This window comes from Stegostoma tigrinum, chromosome 21, assembly GCF_030684315.1.
Source record: "Stegostoma tigrinum isolate sSteTig4 chromosome 21, sSteTig4.hap1, whole genome shotgun sequence".
NCBI classification, from domain to species: Eukaryota; Metazoa; Chordata; class Chondrichthyes; order Orectolobiformes; family Stegostomatidae; genus Stegostoma; species Stegostoma tigrinum.
The window spans coordinates 19,282,924-19,303,159 of NC_081374.1; the positions used below are offsets into that span (position 1 = coordinate 19,282,924).

The following is a 20,236-nucleotide window of genomic DNA, read 5'->3' on the forward strand; positions in this document are numbered from 1 at the left end:
TCGGCTAAATTTTTGGAGTGGTAGGAGAAACATATTTGTTGAATTGCAAATATTAGGAGTTAAATAATGTGTTAAGTTTTTCCAGGAGTCTGCGTCATCACAGCTAGGATCGTAGGATGGGTTAAGTCTCCCTTCTGCCACACCTGAAGTTAAAGACTTTAATCGCCGAACCTAATGTTTTCATTTGGTAGTCTGCTTAAGACATCAACTATTTCATTTTTCTCTAGTTGTCTCATGTGACTTTCCATTTATTAATAATGGGACAGTTTCATCGCACCTTCTGGAGATTAGTGGGAACCAAGAACGGTAGCAAACTATTCTTGTGATAATGGTCATTCATTGATCGGTGCACAAAGACTGTTCTATTTTCCGGATGCTGTCCAAATCAGTGATCCACCAAAATGCAAAGGTGTAAAACTTTACAACACAATTTGGTTAACTTGAATATTGAGGAACTGGAAACATAGTTGAAACATTTGTGTTTCATAATCTGGTCTTTCACTGTTCTATAGACAATCATTAATAACTATTTACAGATTTTGTAAATCTTCTAAAAGACGCTGGGAATTTTATGGTTTAGTTGTTTATGGGTTATGAACATTGTTGGCAAAACCAAGGTTTATCGTGCACCACTAATCACTGTTGAGAAGAAGGTGCAGAGTGGCATTTAAAACTTCTACAGTCAATGTGTAGGTATGCATCCTGTGATTTGAGGTTGAGTTCCAGATTTTTGACCCAGAAATAATTAAGGAATATTTCCAAGTCAGGGTAGTGTGTGATTTTTGGCAGGCAACTTGCATATGGTGTTCTTTCCCTTGCGTTCTGTTTTTGTGTCTCTATATGTTAGTGGCTATAGATTAAAGGATGCTGTTGAAAGAACCTAGATGAATCGTTGCAGTGAGTCTTGTAGTTCAGGACTTCCCAAAGTAATGGTCTGGAACCAAGATTTTGGGGTTGCATGCTGTAAGGCAGCAATGCCTCCTGTGGAGCTCTGGCGTTCTAGCAGTTGCAAGGCCCCTTTAATTCCTCGACCAAAAAAAATTGCTGCAGATGCTGGACATCAGAAACAAAAGCAGAAGTTGCTGAAAAAATCCCAGCAGGTTTGGCTGCATCTGTCTGGCAGAAGCTTTCTGTTCTGAAGAAGCGTCACTGGACCCAAAATGTTAACTCTGATTTTACTCCATAGATGCTGTCAAACTGTTGAGTTTTTCCAGCAATTTCTACAATTCTTCCCTTCAAATACTTGCTCTTCTAAATTGTGGTTATGATCTAACTGTTGGTCTAAGCAGCCTGATGCCTGTCCTGAAAAACCCAGTGAAAAGATAGGTGTTTTCTTTTTAAGGTTTCTGCAGGCTAACCTCTTGCCAAGCAGTAAACTGGAAAAGGTTTTTGGTGGTGGGCATTGCAGCTGTGTGCACCAGGCTGTTTGTCAGCTTTTGCGTTGTGTATTTTGTTTGTATTCTAAGGTTTTGCGGCAAATACCACCTCCAAGTTACAGTTGCAAAAATCATGTCACTTAATCCTGGTAGTGGATTTGAACAAACTTGGGACGAGTAACTGGTGATAAGATGTATTGTACTTCAATTCTCTCTGGAGCAGATATACAGTTAGTACAGACCTAGGGTGTAATGGAAGCTTGCCTTCATTGATTAGTATACATGTTGGGATTCTTTACAGGGCCTCGTGCTTTAAGCTTGATCTGTCTGCCTCATAAATAGGATCCAATCCAATTGAGGCAAGGAAGCCTTGATGACTGAAGGCTTAGGGTTTGCAAAAGAAGCCAAACCTGAAGATATTGGGCCGACCAGTGGCAAGTGACATTCACAACATACAAATGCTAGGCTTTGACCATCATCGGTAAGAGAGAATCTGATCGCTGCCCCTTGACATTCGGTGGTGTTACCATCACTGAATCCCCCATTGTCAACATCCTTGGCGTTACCATTAACCGGAAATTCAACTGGACTCACCACATAAACACAGTGGCTACAAAGAGCAGGCCTGAAGTTAGGAATACTGCAGTGAGTAACCCACCTCCTGACTCCTCAAAGCCTGTCCAGCATCTATAAGACCCAAGTCAGGATTGTGATGGAATACTCTCCACTTGCCAAGATGAGCGCACCCTAACAACAATCAAGAGGCTTGACACCACCCAGGAAAAAGCAGCCTGCTTGATTGGCACTACATCCACAAGCATTCACTCCATCCACTCTGATGCTCAGTAGCAGCAGTGTCTACTATCTACAAGATGCACTGCAGAAATTCACCAAAGATCCTCAGGTAGCACCTTGCAAAACCATGACCACTTCCATCTAGAAGGAGGAGGGCATCGGATAATATGGGGACACCACCAAGTTCCCCTCCAAGTCACTCAGCATCCCGACTTGGAAATATATTGCCGTTCCTTCACTGTTGCTGGGTCAAAATCCTAGAATTCCCTCCTTACTAGCATTGTGGGTCAACCCACAGCAGGAGGACACATTGGTTCAAGAAGGCAGCTCACCGCCACCTTGTCAAGGGCAACTAGGGGTGGGCAAAGAATGCTGGCCAGCCAATGATGCCTACATCCCACAAATGAGTAGAAAACAAATATGCAGACTATTCAGAAGATTATAAGGTTGGAGATAATTAGAGATAGTGAGTACTGAGGCTAGGCTGTGATTTAAATATGAAAATAAAAATTTTAAATTTGTAGAGCTGAGACAATGTAGATTATGTGCAAAGGCGAAGAGTGTACTTATACAGAAGAAAATAGTCCTTGTGGGAGCTAATTATAATTAAGCTAATTAAATATGGTTAAGAAAATTTTCAATAATCATAACAGACATAATTTTAAAAATCATCTCGTATTAGTGAGATGGGAGTAAAGAAAGTGAAGTTATCACCTATATGTCATTATTACTTCCAGAGAATTCAAATGGTAGCTCAACAGCATCAGAATATTATTGGCTTGTAGTTGCTTGTAATTGGTCAAATATGGATTTTTGAGAGGCACTTGGAAGTCAAGGATTTACAGTATTTTTTCATTTTGAGAAAGGACATTGACCTTAGTCCCAAGAGAACTTGAATCAAGTTAACATTCTCTTCGAGTTTGACAATAAAGTTGGGATGTGGGCTTTGCTGGCAGGGTGACCAGATTTTGGGGAGTCAGGAGGTGAGTTATCCACTGCAAGGTTTCTAACCTCTTTATCTGCTTTTGTACTCAACATTTATATGACTAATCCAACTCAAACTCTGGTGAATAGCAGCTCCCAAAATATTGGTAGTAGGGTATTCAATGGTGCTGGCATTATAGAATGTCATGGAGTGATTGTTAAATTCTCTCTTGTTGGAGAAGGTCATTGCCTTGCACTTGAGTGGCTGAAAAATCACTTGCCATTTATCGGCACAAGCCTGAGTACTCTTTTCAATGTTTAAGCAAAGGCATTTAATTGATTGAAGCCTTAAATTTTAGATAGTCTGGCAATAAGGAAGTGATGCTAAAATCAAAATAAATGGAGAGAGAAACCAAGAATAGATGACCTATAAATTTAAATAAATCTGATTCTTGACTTTTTATCATGATTAAATACATTTTAAATGTTGTAAACAAGTTACTTGTAATAGAGTGGAATTTTTTAAGTGTAGATTTTATTGTATAGTGGTGTGTTAATATTTAAAGGATTCGAATATGTATATCATGCCATTGCTTGATTCTTGTAATTTTATTTCTACCCTTAGAAATAAAAATACCCCTGCCTCGTAAAATTGGAGAGACCAAGGAGAATCCCCCTGTAACTTATGGTACTGTGAAATAGTTAATACTTTTTTCATTTAATAAAAGCGTCTTTCTCTGTATTTCTCATTCGTACCCTCCACCACTGGGTATTTTTGATCATCCATAAGAGAACTTTAATTAACCTTTGCAATACTTTAATGTTGCCACATTCCTTCTGCCTAGCTCGAATGGTAGAGAGTGTAATATTTTGCAATACAGTTAGAGGGTTGCATGTCAAATTCACTACTTTACCAATTACCGTTACTTTCTGGGCAGCAGTTACAGATCTGTTACTGATGAAATTGTCAGTGTATTTTGATAATTTCTAGGTCATCTTAAAAATCAAATAAAAATGACTGTACAACCATCTAAAAGTGAGCTTAGTTACTTTTTCAGCTGTTTCAGGAGAGTAACAAGAAAAGATGGTTTAATTGATTAATCGTTCCACGGTCCATGAACAATTCCTGCATACCCCAGAGCTGAGTCTCTTCCGGAATTGACATGGAATAACATGTTTGGTTGTCATGGTTGCCAGTTATCTTGCAGAGTGAATATGTCTCTGTAGATATGATAATGTTGCAGTGAGATCTATGTACAAACAAATCAGCTACCATTCTGTTGTCACTCTGGGAGAAAATATTGTATCCTCTGTTAAGTTTATTAATGCTTACTGCTATTACTTTCACTGTTAGTGAATACTATGAGGAGATTGGACCAAGTGTATAATAAGCAGCTGCCTAGGATCCACTACCTTTGTTCTTCACTGAGTATTAAAACTGAGTTCTTTCTTTTAATATGTTATTGTAATATTCTGATTACTGTATATTACTTACATAAATCTACCATTAGAACATAGAACAATACAGTGCAGAACAGGCCCTTCGGCCCTTGATCTTGCGCCGAGCTGTAAACTAATCTAAGGCCATCCACCTACACTGTCCCATCATTATCCGTATGCTTATCCAAGGACCGTTTAAATGCCCCTAATGTGGCTGAGTTAACTACATTGGCAGGCAGGGCATTCCACATCCTTACCACTCTGAGTAAAGAACCTGCCTCTGACATCTGTCTTAAATCTATCATCCCTCAATTTGTAGCAATGCCCCCTTGTACAAGATGAAGTCATCATCCTTGGAAAAAAGACTCTCACTGTCCACCCTATCTAATCCTCTAATCATCTTGTATGTCTCTATTAAATCCCCTCTTAGCTGCCTTCACTCCAATGAGAACAGATACAAGTCCCTCAGCCTTTCTTCATTAGGCCTTCGCTCCAGACCAGGCAACATCCTGGTAAATCTCCTCTGCACCTTTTCCAATGTTTCCACATTCTTCCTGTAATGGGGCGACCAGAACTGCACGCAACATTCCAAGTGAGGCCGCCGTAGCATTTTGTACAGTTGCAGCATGACATCACGGCTCTGGAACTCAATCCCTCTACCAATAAAACCTAAAACACCGTAAGCCTTCTTAATACCACTTAACAACCTGGGTGGCAACATTCAGCGATCTGTGTACATGGACACCAAGATCCCTCTGCATATCCACACTACTAAGAATCTTTCCATTGACCCAGTATTCTGCCTTCCTATTATTCTTCCCAAAGTGAATCACCTCACGTTTATCTGCATTGAACTCCATTTGCCATCTTTCAGCCCAATTCTGCAGTTTATCCAAGCCTCCCTGCAACCTGCAACATTCTTCCACACTGTCCACCACTCCACCGACTTTAGTGTCATCTGCAAACTTACTAACCTATCCACTCTTCCTGCGTCCAAGTCATTTATAAAAATGACAAACAGTGGTCCCAAAACAGATCCTTGAGGCACACCACTAGAAACAGGACTCCAGGCTGAATATTTTCCATCAACTACCACTCGTTGCCTTCTTGCAGAAAGTCAGTTTCTAATCCAAACTGCTAAATCTCCTCAATCCCATGCCTCTGTATTTTCTCCAGTAGTCTACCATGTGGAACCTTACCAAAGGCTTTACTGAAGTCCATGTACACCACGTCAACTGCCCTTCCCTCATCCACATGCTTGGTCATTAATTGGATATTTAATATGACTGATTACCAGTTCATAATTTACTAGAATTTTTTGCCTTGTCTTCATGAGAATAATCAGAGCCTAGAAAATGTGCAGGCAACAATTTACTAGGTATTTATTTTTATGAAATACTTGGCATATTTTGATCTGCAACATTTAATGTTACTTTGGAAGGTAGCAGAACAAGTAGAGACGTGATTGAGTATCATTTCTCTGTTTTTGAAGAGAGAAAAAAGTATCAGGATCGTTAACTAGTTATTTGTAAAAACTTTAGTTTTACGTGTATAGTATATATACATTTGTTATTTGTAGAGTCATAAGTGCTATTTTACCATTATCAAAGGTATGGCCAGGGCAAATGGAGAGTAAGTAGTGACCCACAACACTCCAACCAGTGGTAGTGCGTAATAAGTTTGTTCTTTCCCAATTTAGATCATGCAGTTAAACTAGAAACCTGCCTATAACTTTGCTATCCATTCTATCTGATAGAGGAGATAAAAGCTTTTAATGATAGATTTGTCATATAAACATTGCATACTTTAGAAGGTAATTACTTGCATATGATAGATTTAATCTTTTTTTTTTAAATCCTACAGTCGAAGATGGAGGAGGACTTGGTAAGGAGAATTACATAATACAAGTGTTCTTTTATAAATACTTATAGCTACCCATTGCTCTTTGAGAGTTAGCAGATATTTTACAAACTATGGATCACAATTGAATATTAAAGTGTCGATTTAAGTGGCATTCCAAGGAATCAATACCATCAAATACATTGTCAGACTCATGGTCCTTTTGTCAGTTTGAATTGAGCAATGACTGCTTAATGTCACTTAATATGGGGGTAGTATGATCATGGGGACAAAAGCAGACTAGTTTGGGAGTGTGCTGGGGACATTACTACTTCTGTGCATGGCCTGAAAACAGCATTGGAAAAGCATTTGCCATCTTCCATGCAGCAGTCCTTGCCTTCCTTCAGCTCAGTTTTCCTGAGATTTGGGAACTGATCAGCCAGTGTTACAGCAAGAAGAAAACAAACATTTGTGACACAGTCTTATTCTATTGAGACACCTGCCTTCTAGTAATTGAGTTTGTTCCCTGCTTCTCTTTTTCCCATTGTTGAGACTGGAAGTCAGCGGTTTCAGGTTGGACTTAGTTTACAAATCCTTAAAATTATAACAACCCAGCAGCTTTGGGTGTTACAATTACCTCCTCTTAGTCTTCCAAGGATGAGAGATTAGTTTAGATTAGATTAGATTCCCTACAGTGTGAAAACAGGTCCTTTGGCCCAACAAGTCCACACCGCCCCTTGAACCTTCCCACCCAGACCCATCCCCCTATAACCCACACACCCCTGAACACTACGGGCAATTTAGCATGGCCAATCCACCTACCCTGCACATCTTTGGACTGTGGGAGGAAACCGGAGTACCCGGAGGAAACCCACGCAGACACGGGGAGAATGTGCAAACTCCACACACCAAATCGCCCGAGGCTGGAATCAAACCTGGGCTCCTGGTGCTGTGAGGCTGCAGTGCTAGCCACTGTGCCGCCCTACTGGCACTGCATCTAATTAGTAAGACTGTTGCTCAATTTTTGTCACTCGTACAGGTTGTCTTCTTCGCTTAGAAATGTTACAGTGCTTTTGAATAGAGTACATCTATGTGCTCTTCATGAGCATTTTTAGCTGTCACTCACTTTGCATCTACATGGATGTTCAGAGTATCTGTCCTGTAGCGTAGTGCTCCTTCATTCAGGACTTACACTCTCACAGAGGTTCTGTCGTACCTTGCCTTTTAGTGCAGACAGAAAGCAAGGCAGCTTGTCATAATTTTTTTTTGAACTCTGATCAATCAAGGTATGTTGATGAATGGTAGAATGCTATTCCAGTGACACACTCAAGTGTGATAACACTTAATTGGCAAACAGACTGCACACGCTTCAGCCAGGTGGTCACATCTGAAAGTCTAAAAGAGGTAACTTCTTAGTTGAGCAAAAGGGGAGTATTATTAGCCAGAGGGTGCTGCCAAACTCAGTCAAGGCTATTGTCTGATTTCAGGCCAAGATTTGGCCTCTGTGCATCATGATCTGGAGATGTGTTTTTTGTAAACTGTGGTCAGTCCTCAGGATTTGGACACTAGCTGTCAAAGGTGGTTATCGTGGGCCAGTGGTAAGTTGGTAAATGGCAAAGTCAAGCATGAGGATCGGAGCGGTCATACTAGGATACAGTGAAGATAATCGCTATGAAGGGGAGCAACTTTAAATACAAGCAGTGAGAGCTGATATAGCATGAAAGGGCACAGGATATCTTGGGAGAGGAAGGATTCCACAATAGTCACTAGCACCTTGGCTGCGATGGGAGGACAGTACATCGTGATGTTGGTTATTGCTATGCAACACGGCTGGGCTTGGATTTAATTGGGGAGAAGATCAGTTAAATAAATGAGTTGTGAGAGAACATGGGGAGGCTTAAACCTGAAGGAGTTGACAGGAACTGCAATGCAGGGAGGAAAATGAAAAGTTGACTTGAGGAAGGGATCACCTAGATAAACGGGCTGCATCTGGAACTCACTGTCAAGTATGGTTTAGAAAGCTTTTCATCTTACAACTCCAAATGTATGTTAGCACTCCAAGTGTAAGTTTGTTTTGATTGTCTGCAGGAGCGTGCTCCATTTGTGGTCAGTATGAGGCCCTTACAGGGTCAGTTGTGTTAAATCAGTCATTTGTGGATTTGAGATTAAAGACATCTGCAGTAACAAAAAAATTCTGCACATGCTCCTCATGCAGTGACCACAGAAGAATTGACTTGGTGTCGGTCCCCTACCTTTCCCTTAATCTTGCACGTTATTTCCATTTAACTAATCATTCAATACCCTCTTGAACTTATAAATGACTCCATACGTTTCCAGACAGTGCATTCCATACCCTAACTACTTGTTGTGTAGAAAGATTTTTTTCTCCTCTCACATTTAATTTTTTGCAAAGCATTTTAAGTCTGTGCATTCTTGATGTTAATTCTGTAGGAACAGTTTTTTCCCATCCATTCTGTTCAGACCCTTCAAAATTTTGAAAATTTCTTTCAAATCTTTACTTTGCCTTGTCTCCAAGGAAACAGTCCCAACTTCTCCAATCTTTCCTTATAGCCGAAGTGTCGTAGCTTCCCCTCAAACTTTCTTTTTTGGCTGTGTGGGCCGCCAGAATCCGTGCATGTCAGCGAAAACCACAATCCTGCAGCCAGCATGCTGATGCTGATCGCATGCACGAAACCTTGGAGCAGCCATGCAGCTTAGAGGGAATGCTTTGAGTTGATAGAGAAAAGATGGTGACACTTAACCTTGCGGAGCACAGTACATTATTGACCTCATTCCTCATCCTTCTGAAATGCTGATACCACATTTACTCAGATGTCATCTTTGCACCAGGCTGGTAGGATTTGGTGGTGTGCTCTCCTCTGGCAGCCAGGGGAAGGAGAATGGCCTGCCTCTCCTCCAATCCATCCACCAGGACCCTTGGCAAACTGAGATACTAATTTGCTTTTCTCAGGCATGACTTTTCCAAATGTACGGCAACCAACTGAACAGCTATTCTTGCCTTGAAGCATAAGTGTGCGCAGCTGGAGTTTAAATATGGTGCTTGTGGCATGAGTGTCTGATCCCAGCACTAGTAAGCACTTCTTTCTCTGCTCATTGTTTGAATCTGATTGTGCAATGATGGTACCAAGGAGGTTGAATGCATGATTAGGTGAGCAGTGGAGGGCTGAGTAAGAACATTTGCCAGGGCTCACAAGGAAACTCCCGAAAATTGACACTTTACCAAAATACGGGAAGCTTCCGCTCTGTATTTTATAAAGAATTCTCGGTGAGCGTTGTATCGTACTATTGGCACCATATTATGTAGTCAAACCTAATACCACTATTTAGTACCTTTTGAAATGGTTGTATCTCTATGATAGATGTGTATTTGTTGTAAACCACTGCTTTGTAAATAAAGTTAAGGACAATATCAGAAGTTGAGAAAGATCGTGACACTGTCACCTAGTATGTTACCTAAGTTGCAAACTTAATCAATGACAAACTTTATGTACTCTTTAAGGTACTACAGGTATTGTTATCAGTTGTACTATTGGCGTTTGTGTTGGTATTGGTGGTGCTGCTGGATTGTACTTTTATAATAAAAAACGGTAAGATACTTTTATTGTCATGACTGTTGAGCACCTTCTGGAAAACTATAAACACACTCTGCTTTGTTTTTCTTGCACCTTTTCATGGCCTATTTTCCACTGGTTTGCTCTTTTCTTGCCTGCTGTTGATTCACTCTGGCAAAATTGGCTTTGAGAAACCTGTTAAATAAGTCTACTTTTCCCACAGAAATCTTTCATTAAATTTGTTTTGCGTGTTGACAACTGACCACAAGATGTCTTCCCTCAACCTCAAACCAACTACCTTAATTTTCAACACCTGTGAAAATGTAAATGAATGATTGATTATTAATGATTTGTCTGTCTATAGTTTTAATTTCGGTTGCTTTCCTTAACCTGCATTTTCCAATACGTTTATGAAACTGGAAGTCACTTTGAATGTGTTATCACTGTGATATTTCAAAGTTGTTATTTATTATGCTGTATGAATGATATTTCCATTTTACAAATTTATCCAACATTATTGCATATTGAATTTTCATTCATGTTTATCACCTTTCGTCTTTGCAGGCAGCGTACCTTGTGTAAGAAAGTTCACATCAATCCTCAACCCAGTGAAAACCAAGTGGAGACCAATGTTAATGAGTACCATGATCACCCAGCATGATCTTTAAACAAGTCAAACTTATGATTATAATAGGTAAAGCTACTTTAAATGCTTTCAGTGTTGTTCTAGTACATGGTTAAGTATTCATCTTGGCCAATTTTTATCTCTTAACTAACATTACTAAAAAAGACTTCCTGATAAATATCTCATTTGAGCAGACTGCTTGTGATTTCTTAAATTAATGTTTTGAACATGCTTCAGAAAAGCGCTTCATTGACTGTGAAACGTCTTGTCATGTGCCAAGGTCAGGGAAGGCACTACATAAATCGAAGTTCGAAAAGATAAAATACAAATTTCTGGAGAAACTTAGGTCTGGCAGCATCTCTGGAGAGAAAGCAGAGTAAACATTTCGAGTCCAGTGACCCTTCTTCAGAGTCTAAGTACGTTCTTCCTAGTTTAGTGAATGAGTCAGCTGATCATGGTGCATAAAGTCATTTAAGTTATGGAGCAAACAGAGATGTAGTGATATGGCAGTAGAGAACAGCATAGTGAGGGTGGGTGACTTACTTTCTGCAGCAGTGTGAAAATGCAGAAGGCCATGCTGCCTTTTTGGTGCCAATGTTTAAGACATCTGCATGAGAGGAATTTATAGTGGGAACTGGAGGATCTATATGTATATGTAGATACCAACAAGATGGACAGGACAGAGAAAAATATTCCATGATAAATCAGGTGGGTACAGGTAACCTAAATGTGTTAATAAGCCATATCTGGGATAGTTTCTTTAAAGAGCATGTTCTGGAGCCATGACTGAGTAGGCTGTACTAGACCTAAAACTGTTAACAAGTCAGAGTTAATACTGTTACTGTGAAGGTGTCTTCAAGTTAGTGGCGATCATAATAATCGAGTTCTACATTACATTTGAGGAAGAGAAGACTAGGGCCAAGATTAGAATTTAAAAATTAAGGACAAGTATAGAAACATACAAAATACAGTTGGTGCAGGTGTAGACCACTTGGCCCTTTGAGCCTACTGTGCCATTCGGTCTTTTGTGCTTTTCCACAACTCCAGTGGCTATCTTTTGTCAAACTACTGTTTTCCAGATGTGCCCGAATGGATTCACTTAGATTTTTTCCAACAGCTGCTAAACACACTGCACCTATTGTTAACATGAAAGCTTGCCCCTTATTTTAAATGTTTTTTCTATATGTAAAACCAAAGTAAGGCCATAAGAAATGGGAACAGGAGTAGGCCATTCGGTCCCTCAAATCTGCACTTCGACTGAATAAGATCATGGCTGATTCAACATTCCTCATGTCCACTTTCCTGCCTTTTCCCTGTAAACCTTGCTTCCTTACTGATCAAAAATCTATCCATCTCGGCCTTAAACATACACAAGGACTCTGCTCCCACAGCTGATTATGGCAAAAGTTCCAAAGACACTCAACCACCTGAGAGAAGAAATTCCTCTCTGTCTCAGTTTTAAATTGGCACCCCTTTATTCTGAGACTCTGCACTCTGGTCCTAGACTGCCCCTTGAGGGGAATATTCTCTCTGCATTGACCCTGTAAAACCCCTTAAAAATCCAATATGTTTCAATGAGATCACCCCTCATTCTTCTAAACTCCAAGGAGTAGCATCATATTCTATTTAGCCTTTTCTCATAAGACAATCCCTCCTTAATCAGGATCATCCTGGTGAGCTTTCAGGTGACCTGAACTGCTGCCAATTAAGTGATACCTTTCCTCAAATAAGGGGATCAAAACTGCTTGTGGTACGCTGTGCTCTCACAGCATCCTGTTCAATTGCAAAGACTTCCCTTCTCTTGTTCTCCAATCTTCTTGATATAAAGGCCAGCATTCTATTAGTCTTTCTGCTTAACTACTTCACTTGTGTACTAGCTTTCTATCATTTCAATGACATCACTTCTCCCTTCTCACTGTCATGGTTTGTCACACTTAACTAGCATGCACAAAGACCTGCAAACTCCTTTGTGTTACTTTCTGCAGTTTTATCCATTTAAGTAATGCTTTTATTCTCCCTTCAAAATGGACTTCATATTTGCCTACATTATGCTCCATTTGCCAGCTTTTTGCCCACTTCTTAAACTGTAAACTGTGTGTATCCCCTTTGCTAAGATGAAGGACTAAGCCCTGTAGAAGTATCACCAAAGTTGAATGTTTAAAGAATTAAATCATTCATAATCAAGGGGAGGAATTTATTCATTTCAAATATAAAAAGAACTTTGCTGACTCAGCATGGCTAAGGCTAGAATCAGAAAATAATAGATTAGCACAAAAACAGACAATTCAACATTTTTCTTTAGTAATTCTTTCAGGGAACAATTGAGTTCATTCCACGCGCAGAGTGTGGAAAGAGTTTGCCACATTGCTGTGCGTTTAGAATCATATAAAGGCCTAATCAGGTAAGGATGGCAGATTTCCCCCACCAAAAGAGCATCAGTGACCCTTTTAAGTTTTTTTACAACATCAACAGCAGTTTTTGACCCAGATTTTTATTGAATTCAATTGTTGCCATCCACTAGTAGCATTGAAATCCATTTGGTCAGAGCATTAGCCTGGGGCTCTGGATTACTCGTCTAACGTCATTTCTCCTACACCACTTGTCACACTCACCTGTCTTGCACCATCCTCACACAACGACTGTAGCTCATCCACCACACTCATTCCTTTTCTTTTTAAGAATCTGTTTACACTAAGCTTTTTAAAGCAGTTGTTAGGCCATTTTATTTCCCTGCCCTTTATCTAATGAGTGAACTTAGTTTTCCGTATTTTCAAAACATTTATGGAATCAGTGTCTGACCCCATTCTTGTCAGTCTGATCACAGGTAGACAATCATTTGCCATGGTTTCTGTTCAAACTCTTGCACCATTAACTGTTGTCATTTCTCAAGTTTCTACCCTTACCACTCCTTCGTTTCAGCTACTTGCTGCTGTTCACTGACATCATTTCTTGATTCATTCAGGGGATGAGGGCATCACTGGCTAGGCAGCATTTATTCTCTGCCCTAATTGCCCAGAGGGGTGTTGAGAGCCTACCACATTGCTGCAGGTCTGGAGTCACATGTAATCCAGACCAGTTCTCCAGTAAGGATGGCAGTTTCCTTCCCTAAGAGACATTAGTGAACCAGCTGGGCTTTCCTAACAATTGGCAATGGATTCACAGTCATCATTAAATTCTCAATTCCAATATCTTTGAATTCAAATTCCACCATCTGCAATGGTGGGATTGAAACCAAGGTCTGCAGAACGTTTAGTGGATCTCTGGATTAATAGTCCAGTGATAATACCACTAGGCCATTGCCTCCCCTGTGTTTGGTGTTTGAAAACATCTAATTTCCAAGTATGCTGATGACACTTGCGCTTAATCTCAACACCACCCCTCATGACTGCTTCGCAAATTGTCAGACTGTTTGTCCAGCATCTAGTACTGTATGAGCAGAAATTTCTGACAATTAAGCCTCAAAAACACGATTAATTGTTCTCAAATTCCCACTGCAAAGTTTGTTCCCTTGTTATTCCCTCTCCCTTGCAACTGCGTGAAGCTACTCATAAATTTGGTGTCATATTTGATTCAGAGGTGAATTTTCAACCATATTTGCACCATCAGTAGTGGTCCCCATTTCTAATTGGGTAACATTGCTCCAGTCTGCCCCTACCAAATTCACCTGTTGCTGAAACCTTCATCTGGGTCTTTTGTTATGTAAACTTGACTGTATTCCTGGCCAATCTCTCACATTTTATCTCCTCTAAAAGAATGACTTAGAGTCATAGAGTATAGAGTCACAATCATACAGCATGGAAACAGACTTTTTTGTCCATGTTATCCATGCTGACCGGAAATCCTAAACTGATCTAGTCCCATTTGCCAGTATTTGACACAAATCACTCTAAACATTTCCTACTCCTATGCGTTTCCATATGCCATTTAAATGATGGAATTGTAATCACCTCCGTCACTTCCTACAGCAGCTTGTTCCATATACACACCACCCTCTTGTGTGGAAAAAGTTTCCCCTCTCGCCCTAAACCTATGCCCTCTAGCTTTGATGTGGAGGTGCCAGTGTTGGACTCAGGTGTACAAAGTCAGGAGTCATACAACACCAGGTTATAGTCCAACAGGCTTGTTTGAAATCACAAGCTTTTGGAACATTGCTCCTTTGTGATGTGAAGTGTCGCTTTTGACTCTAGTTTTGGACTCCCCCAGGAAAGGACTTTGGATATTCAGCCTATCCATGCCCCTCATGATTTTACAAATCTCTATAAGGCCACCCCTCAGCCTTCAACATTCCAGGGAGAAATGGCCCAACTTATTCAGCCTTTCCCTATAAGCCAATCCTGACAACATTCCAGTAAATATTTTCTGAATCCTTTCAAGTTTAACACCTTGCTTAGGGAGATCAGAATTGAATGCAGTATTCTAAACACGGCCACACCAATGTTCTGTACAGCTGTAACATAACATCCTGACTCCTATACTCAACGCACTGACAATAAAGACAAGCATAACAAATGCCTTTTTCTTCATGCTGTCTGTCTGTGACTCCACTTTCAAGGAACTATGCACGTAACCTCAAGGTCTCTTTTTGGCAAAACTTCCCAGTGACCTCCCAAGAACTGCATAATACCTGACCTGATTTGCCTTCCCAAAATGCAACACCTCATATTTATGTAAATTAAACTCCATCTGCTATTCTTCGGCCCATTGGTCCCTCTGATCAAACTCCCTTTATACGCTGAGGTAACCTTCACGTTCACTACACCACCATTTTTGGTGTCATCTGCAAACTTACTAACCATACCTCATATATTTATGTCTAAATCGGTTATATAAATGATGAGTAGCAGTGGAGCCAACACCAATCCTTGTGGCACACCACTGGTCGCAGTCCTCCAGTATGAGAAACAACCCTCTACCAGCACCCTGTGTCTCCTACCTTCAAGCCAGTTTTGTATTGAATTGGCTAACTCCCCATAAATTCCATGTGATCTAACCTTGCTTATCAGTCTGCCCTGCGGAAACTTGTTAAACACATTGATGAAATCTATTTAAACAACATCTACCACTCTGCCTTCATCAATCTTTTTTTTGTCACTCGACTAGTTACAATTTACTAATACGATAAAAATCCATTGGTTTTAACAGTCTGCTTCTTTCTCCTTTTATCCATGCTAGTAAGTTAACCCCTACAGTCACTTCCCAACTTTTGCGCTCTCATGTCCCTGCACATGCAAAAACCAATTTACCTTCCATCATTACATTTGCTCAACTACATTGACTCCTGACTTAAGCAACGTTATTTTTTTCAAATTTTCATCCTTGTTTTCAAGGCCATAGCCTCAGTCCGTCCTAACTATCTATGGCCCCACGCCCTCCAAGATATGTACGTTTGTAATCCCAACCTCTTGAGCATCTACGATTTTACTTGCTGCTCCATTTGGGGCTGCACCTGCCTAAACTGTACAGCTCCGTCCTTAAACCTTTTGCCTCTTTTTCCTCCTTTTAAAATGTCCGTCTGAACTACTTGCTTTTTCGAAGTTTTTGCTCATCCCCTGATTTATTTTGGGACGATACTTTAATCTGGTTTAGAATGTTATGACATCATATTATTATTATATAACCAAATGTTACTTTTATTAAATATATCTCCATACATGCAAAAGTGAAATTTAGAATGCTAAATGTTGCTGTGGTTTTATGAATTGTGATTAAATGCTGTTTATGCAACAAATGATTAAAGGAATAAGAACAAGATTGGAAAATACTGAGATATCTGGCAGCATCAGTGAAAAGAGCAACAGTTACCCTTTTAAGATTTGTTTTTTTAACTACATTTCTGATATTTTCAAACCATATGTTAATGCAATTATTGTTTCATCATTTCTCATGTATCCAAGTTTGACTAATGTTCAGATCTTTTCTAATTCTGTGTACGTTCTCCTCCATAGGTCAAAACTGAAAATAGTACTCACTTTTGATGTAAACTTCGGACAAAATCCCAATTCAGTTAATCACATTTCAAATCACAAATGAACTGAAGCACCTACCTTCTCAGATTTATTACAAAGCAAATTTGATGCAACTGTTGGTATTTTCAACACAAAATGCCAAAAATATTCCGCAGCTCTGGCAGCAACTGTGCAAAGGTAACTGTTAACATTTGCCATTGATCTAAAAAGTCAATATTGCTGCTGTCCCCACAGATGCTGCTAGACCTGCTGAGTATTTCCAGCGTTTTCTTGTTGTCTTTCAGATTTCCAGGATCTACAATATTTTGCTCTAATCTATCAAGGAGCGAAGTTTTCGTGCCAGATGTTCTATCCTTTAGGCAATTGCACTTTAGTGAAAACTTCAGGCTAGTTTTGATTTTTGATACCTGTGCAGTCGATGTTGCTTTATAAACATGTCCACTGGAAATTGTGATTTAGATTTGAACACAGTTTAAAAAATGTTATTCCATTGTTTATTTGAATATGTTTTATAAATATATTTGTCCCTCACTGACTGTTGTATTTTAAGAGATGCAAATAGGTCCATGAATAAGTTATTGTCACTTTTATTTAGACTTCTTTGTGAATTACTGATTGGCATCCTGCTTCTGGAAACTTACTGTTAATTGCCTTAAACAGCAAAGTGCAGTAGAGTCTTTGATGAGACCAGGCTTGATTTTGGCTGTTCTTCACCTTACACAATATGTTGTATCTGTGCAACTTCATGAAAGAAGTAAAACTTCAGTAATACAAAAGAAAGGTCTATCCTCCAGTTTTAAAACAAACCCTTGAATTTTTGTTACTGTTCTGTTTGATGATTAACGAAGAGAAACTATTGTCTTTGTTGTATTTGAAGCTAAAGCTGAAACATGATAGTTGAATGCTTATTCGTTCTCTCCTGTACCTCCCAGTTGAAACATTCTGTTAAAATTAGATGCATGGGTGTATTTTCCGATGAACAACTTGAAGATGAGGTCATTTATTGTAAAATTTGTTTTTGTTGAAAAGTTAATTGTGCATTACTTCATACTTCTAGAGAATCAAACTTTAAGATAAATCAAACTATTTTTATCTGATAGCGTACTTTTGCTGAACTTGAGTCACTGTTCAGGTTCTGATCAGTTTTTTACAACTTTTCACTGTGTTGTGAATGGATAATTTTCAAATTCCTTTTAACATCTGCTCTAATATCTGAAATACTTTGACTGTAAGTATGCTGAAGGCATTTCCTAATCCTGTGTCCTGAATGAGTTACTTGTCACAATTTAGAGCAATATTTCATACCCATTCCACCACTAAAGGATTAATTCAGCGCCATCAAAAGTTAGAGTATCACATTCAACAACAGCACATTGTCTTCACCATGCCAACACTAGTTATTATGCAGCAAAAAAGAATGTCAAGTTAAAAAGCAAATTTATAGAAATGAATGCAATGGCAAAGTGTGCGACTGAATTCAATAAATTTGATTCATGCCTAACAACTAGCGTACAACCAAGTGAACTGCTCCGTTGTTCTTTTAAAAATAACAACTGGCTTATTAATGTCATTCAGGAAAGGGAATATGCCACCCTACCTGGGCTAGCTTATTCATGAATCCCAAATGAGTAGTTCATTTTTTATGCCTTCTGCTTTAGACATTCAGACCATAGTCATAGTTCAGTTGATTTCATGAAATATTGATGCCATTATTTTCTCAGGATAACTGTATGTATCTGATATAAATTGTATTGGTACTGTTATCCATATGCCAAGAAAATTTGTTTTTAAAAGCATTCAAGGTCAAACTTTGCTGAATTGTTTAAAAAAAAATTGGCTTGGTATAACCAAACGTGACTCTCTTATTAGTGAATATCACCAACTTCAAAATGGTTGACCTAAAGTAGGAAAATTAAGGAATATTCATTTTAAACAATATTGGTATTTAATTTTATCTTTGTCTAAAGAGCCCAAAAATGCTAATAACTCTAATCCACATAATTGTAAAAATGTTTATGATGCATCTCCTGAGTTTTTGATTTAATTCATTAATGCTTTAATCGCAAGGAGAAAGAGAGCACAAGGTTTTTACTATTAAAATAAATCCGATTTCAATATTTAATTTTTCAATCTGTTCTAAATGAATATACTTTTTAACAGCAGAGGTCACGTTGGTTTATTTTCCTGTTGTATAAATGTACCATTTTAGTTTTCAATCTCTTGCCACCGATGGAATCTAATTAACCATGCATATCACCTGTATTTATCTGTGATCGTCTGAGTTCTGAAATGTTGACTGTGCTTTCTCACCACAGATGCTGCCAGACGTGCTGAGTTTTTCTGATTTCTGGCATTTTCAGTTCTTTGGTTTTTGAACTGTAAGTATCAGTTCTGCTCATCAAAGTTGAACCATCTTGAGCATGTTACTGTATGTGCAAGCAAATAAAAATAAAATATGGTGGATGCTGGAAATCTGAAATAGGTGAGAAAATAGTGGAGAAATGCAACAGTTGGAGCAGCATCTGTGGAGAGGGAAGCACAGTTAATGTTTTAGCTCCAAAGTCGTCTCCTTTGAATCTTCAGGATCTGTTTCTCCAGGATTTTGGTTTTATTTTATGTAATAAGTGCAGGTTGTTATGATGTATTTAGTTTTTTTAATTAAAGATTTTGGGACCTCAATCTTTGTATAAAATGCAATTGTTTAGATTTCATTTGAACTAAAGACAAAGATGATGTTGAATATTATCTAATATTTGCATTTTAAAGACAATCCTATGGTATGCAATGGCTAGAACTGAAATATGATCAGCTACCAATGTAATCCTAAACAGTCATAACAATCTTTTAGAATTACAGTATACATGCATTCTTAAAAACAATATGAATTCATTTTTAACCAAATTTACTGTTCTATATATCAAATGATTCTCACTGTTACAGTGTAGACTTATTTAATAACAAATCAGCAGTTCTCAAGCCATTGGTTAACTGTTGCACGATAGAGGCGCAAGTAGGAAAAGTTGTTTTTGTTTTATGGCATTCTATGAAAGAATTGTTCCAACGAGCACCATGTATCAGGATATATGTGTTACTTTGGCAGTTTCAAACTTTGAAATTTAAGCTCACAAGTTTTAAGAATACTCACTTTTAATCTAAACTTAATTTAAATGTTTCCAAAAACCTTTTGGCAGACTACTTAAAAAAGACTGTGTTGATTTTATTGTTAGAAAAAGCTTGATGTATTATTAAACAGAGGATGAATGACTGGTGTAGTGATTATGGTCTGTTTTAGAACATGAGATTGGCAATAAGTTTAATATATACACGGAAAACCAGACACTTACATCGAGACTTAGGGATTTTTCACTGATATCATATTTAAAGCCTGGTTGTGCATCAGGTAAAATGTTACTTGAACAGAATAGCCTTCACAGTAGATATTGTGGGTGGAAAACAAAGGAAGAATTGATACTTTGTCCAAGACTTCATGTATTGCCCCTAGTATGTACCCTGATCATTATTGACCTAAATCGTATGATAAATGACTGTATTGCACTCCAGGATTGACTTAGTAGAACCATCCTGAAACCATGGTTCACCGGCCATCTCCTCCTGATTTAAGACGTTACCAGGATGCTGCCTGGACTGGAGGCAAGTCTTATGAGGAAATATTGAGGGAACTAGGGCTTTTTTCATTGG

The 20,236-nt window shown here is 38.8% G+C and overlaps 1 protein-coding gene across 9 annotated transcripts in view; it reads left to right on the forward strand.

Annotated features, from left to right (window-relative positions):
- The window catches only part of LOC125462769 (C4b-binding protein-like), a 49,502-nt gene extending 29,701 nt beyond the window's left edge, over nucleotides 1-19,801 (forward strand). For 4 of the 9 annotated variants that reach the window (XM_048553120.1, XM_048553113.2, XM_048553117.2 and 1 more), the window contains 5 exons: nucleotides 3,721-3,783; nucleotides 6,399-6,419; nucleotides 9,895-9,982; nucleotides 10,511-10,640; nucleotides 16,517-19,801. In XM_048553120.1, the coding sequence (XP_048409077.1) occupies nucleotides 3,721-3,783; nucleotides 6,399-6,419; nucleotides 9,895-9,982; nucleotides 10,511-10,607 (269 nt within the window). In that variant the 3' untranslated portion in view covers nucleotides 10,608-10,640; nucleotides 16,517-19,801. Of the gene's footprint in view, nucleotides 1-3,720; nucleotides 3,784-6,398; nucleotides 6,420-9,894; nucleotides 10,270-10,510; nucleotides 10,641-16,516 lie in introns of those variants that run through there. The other 5 variants (XR_009447003.1, XM_048553115.2, XM_048553114.2 and 2 more) reach the window with 5 other exon arrangements.
- Nucleotides 19,802-20,236: the final 435 nt, after the last annotated feature.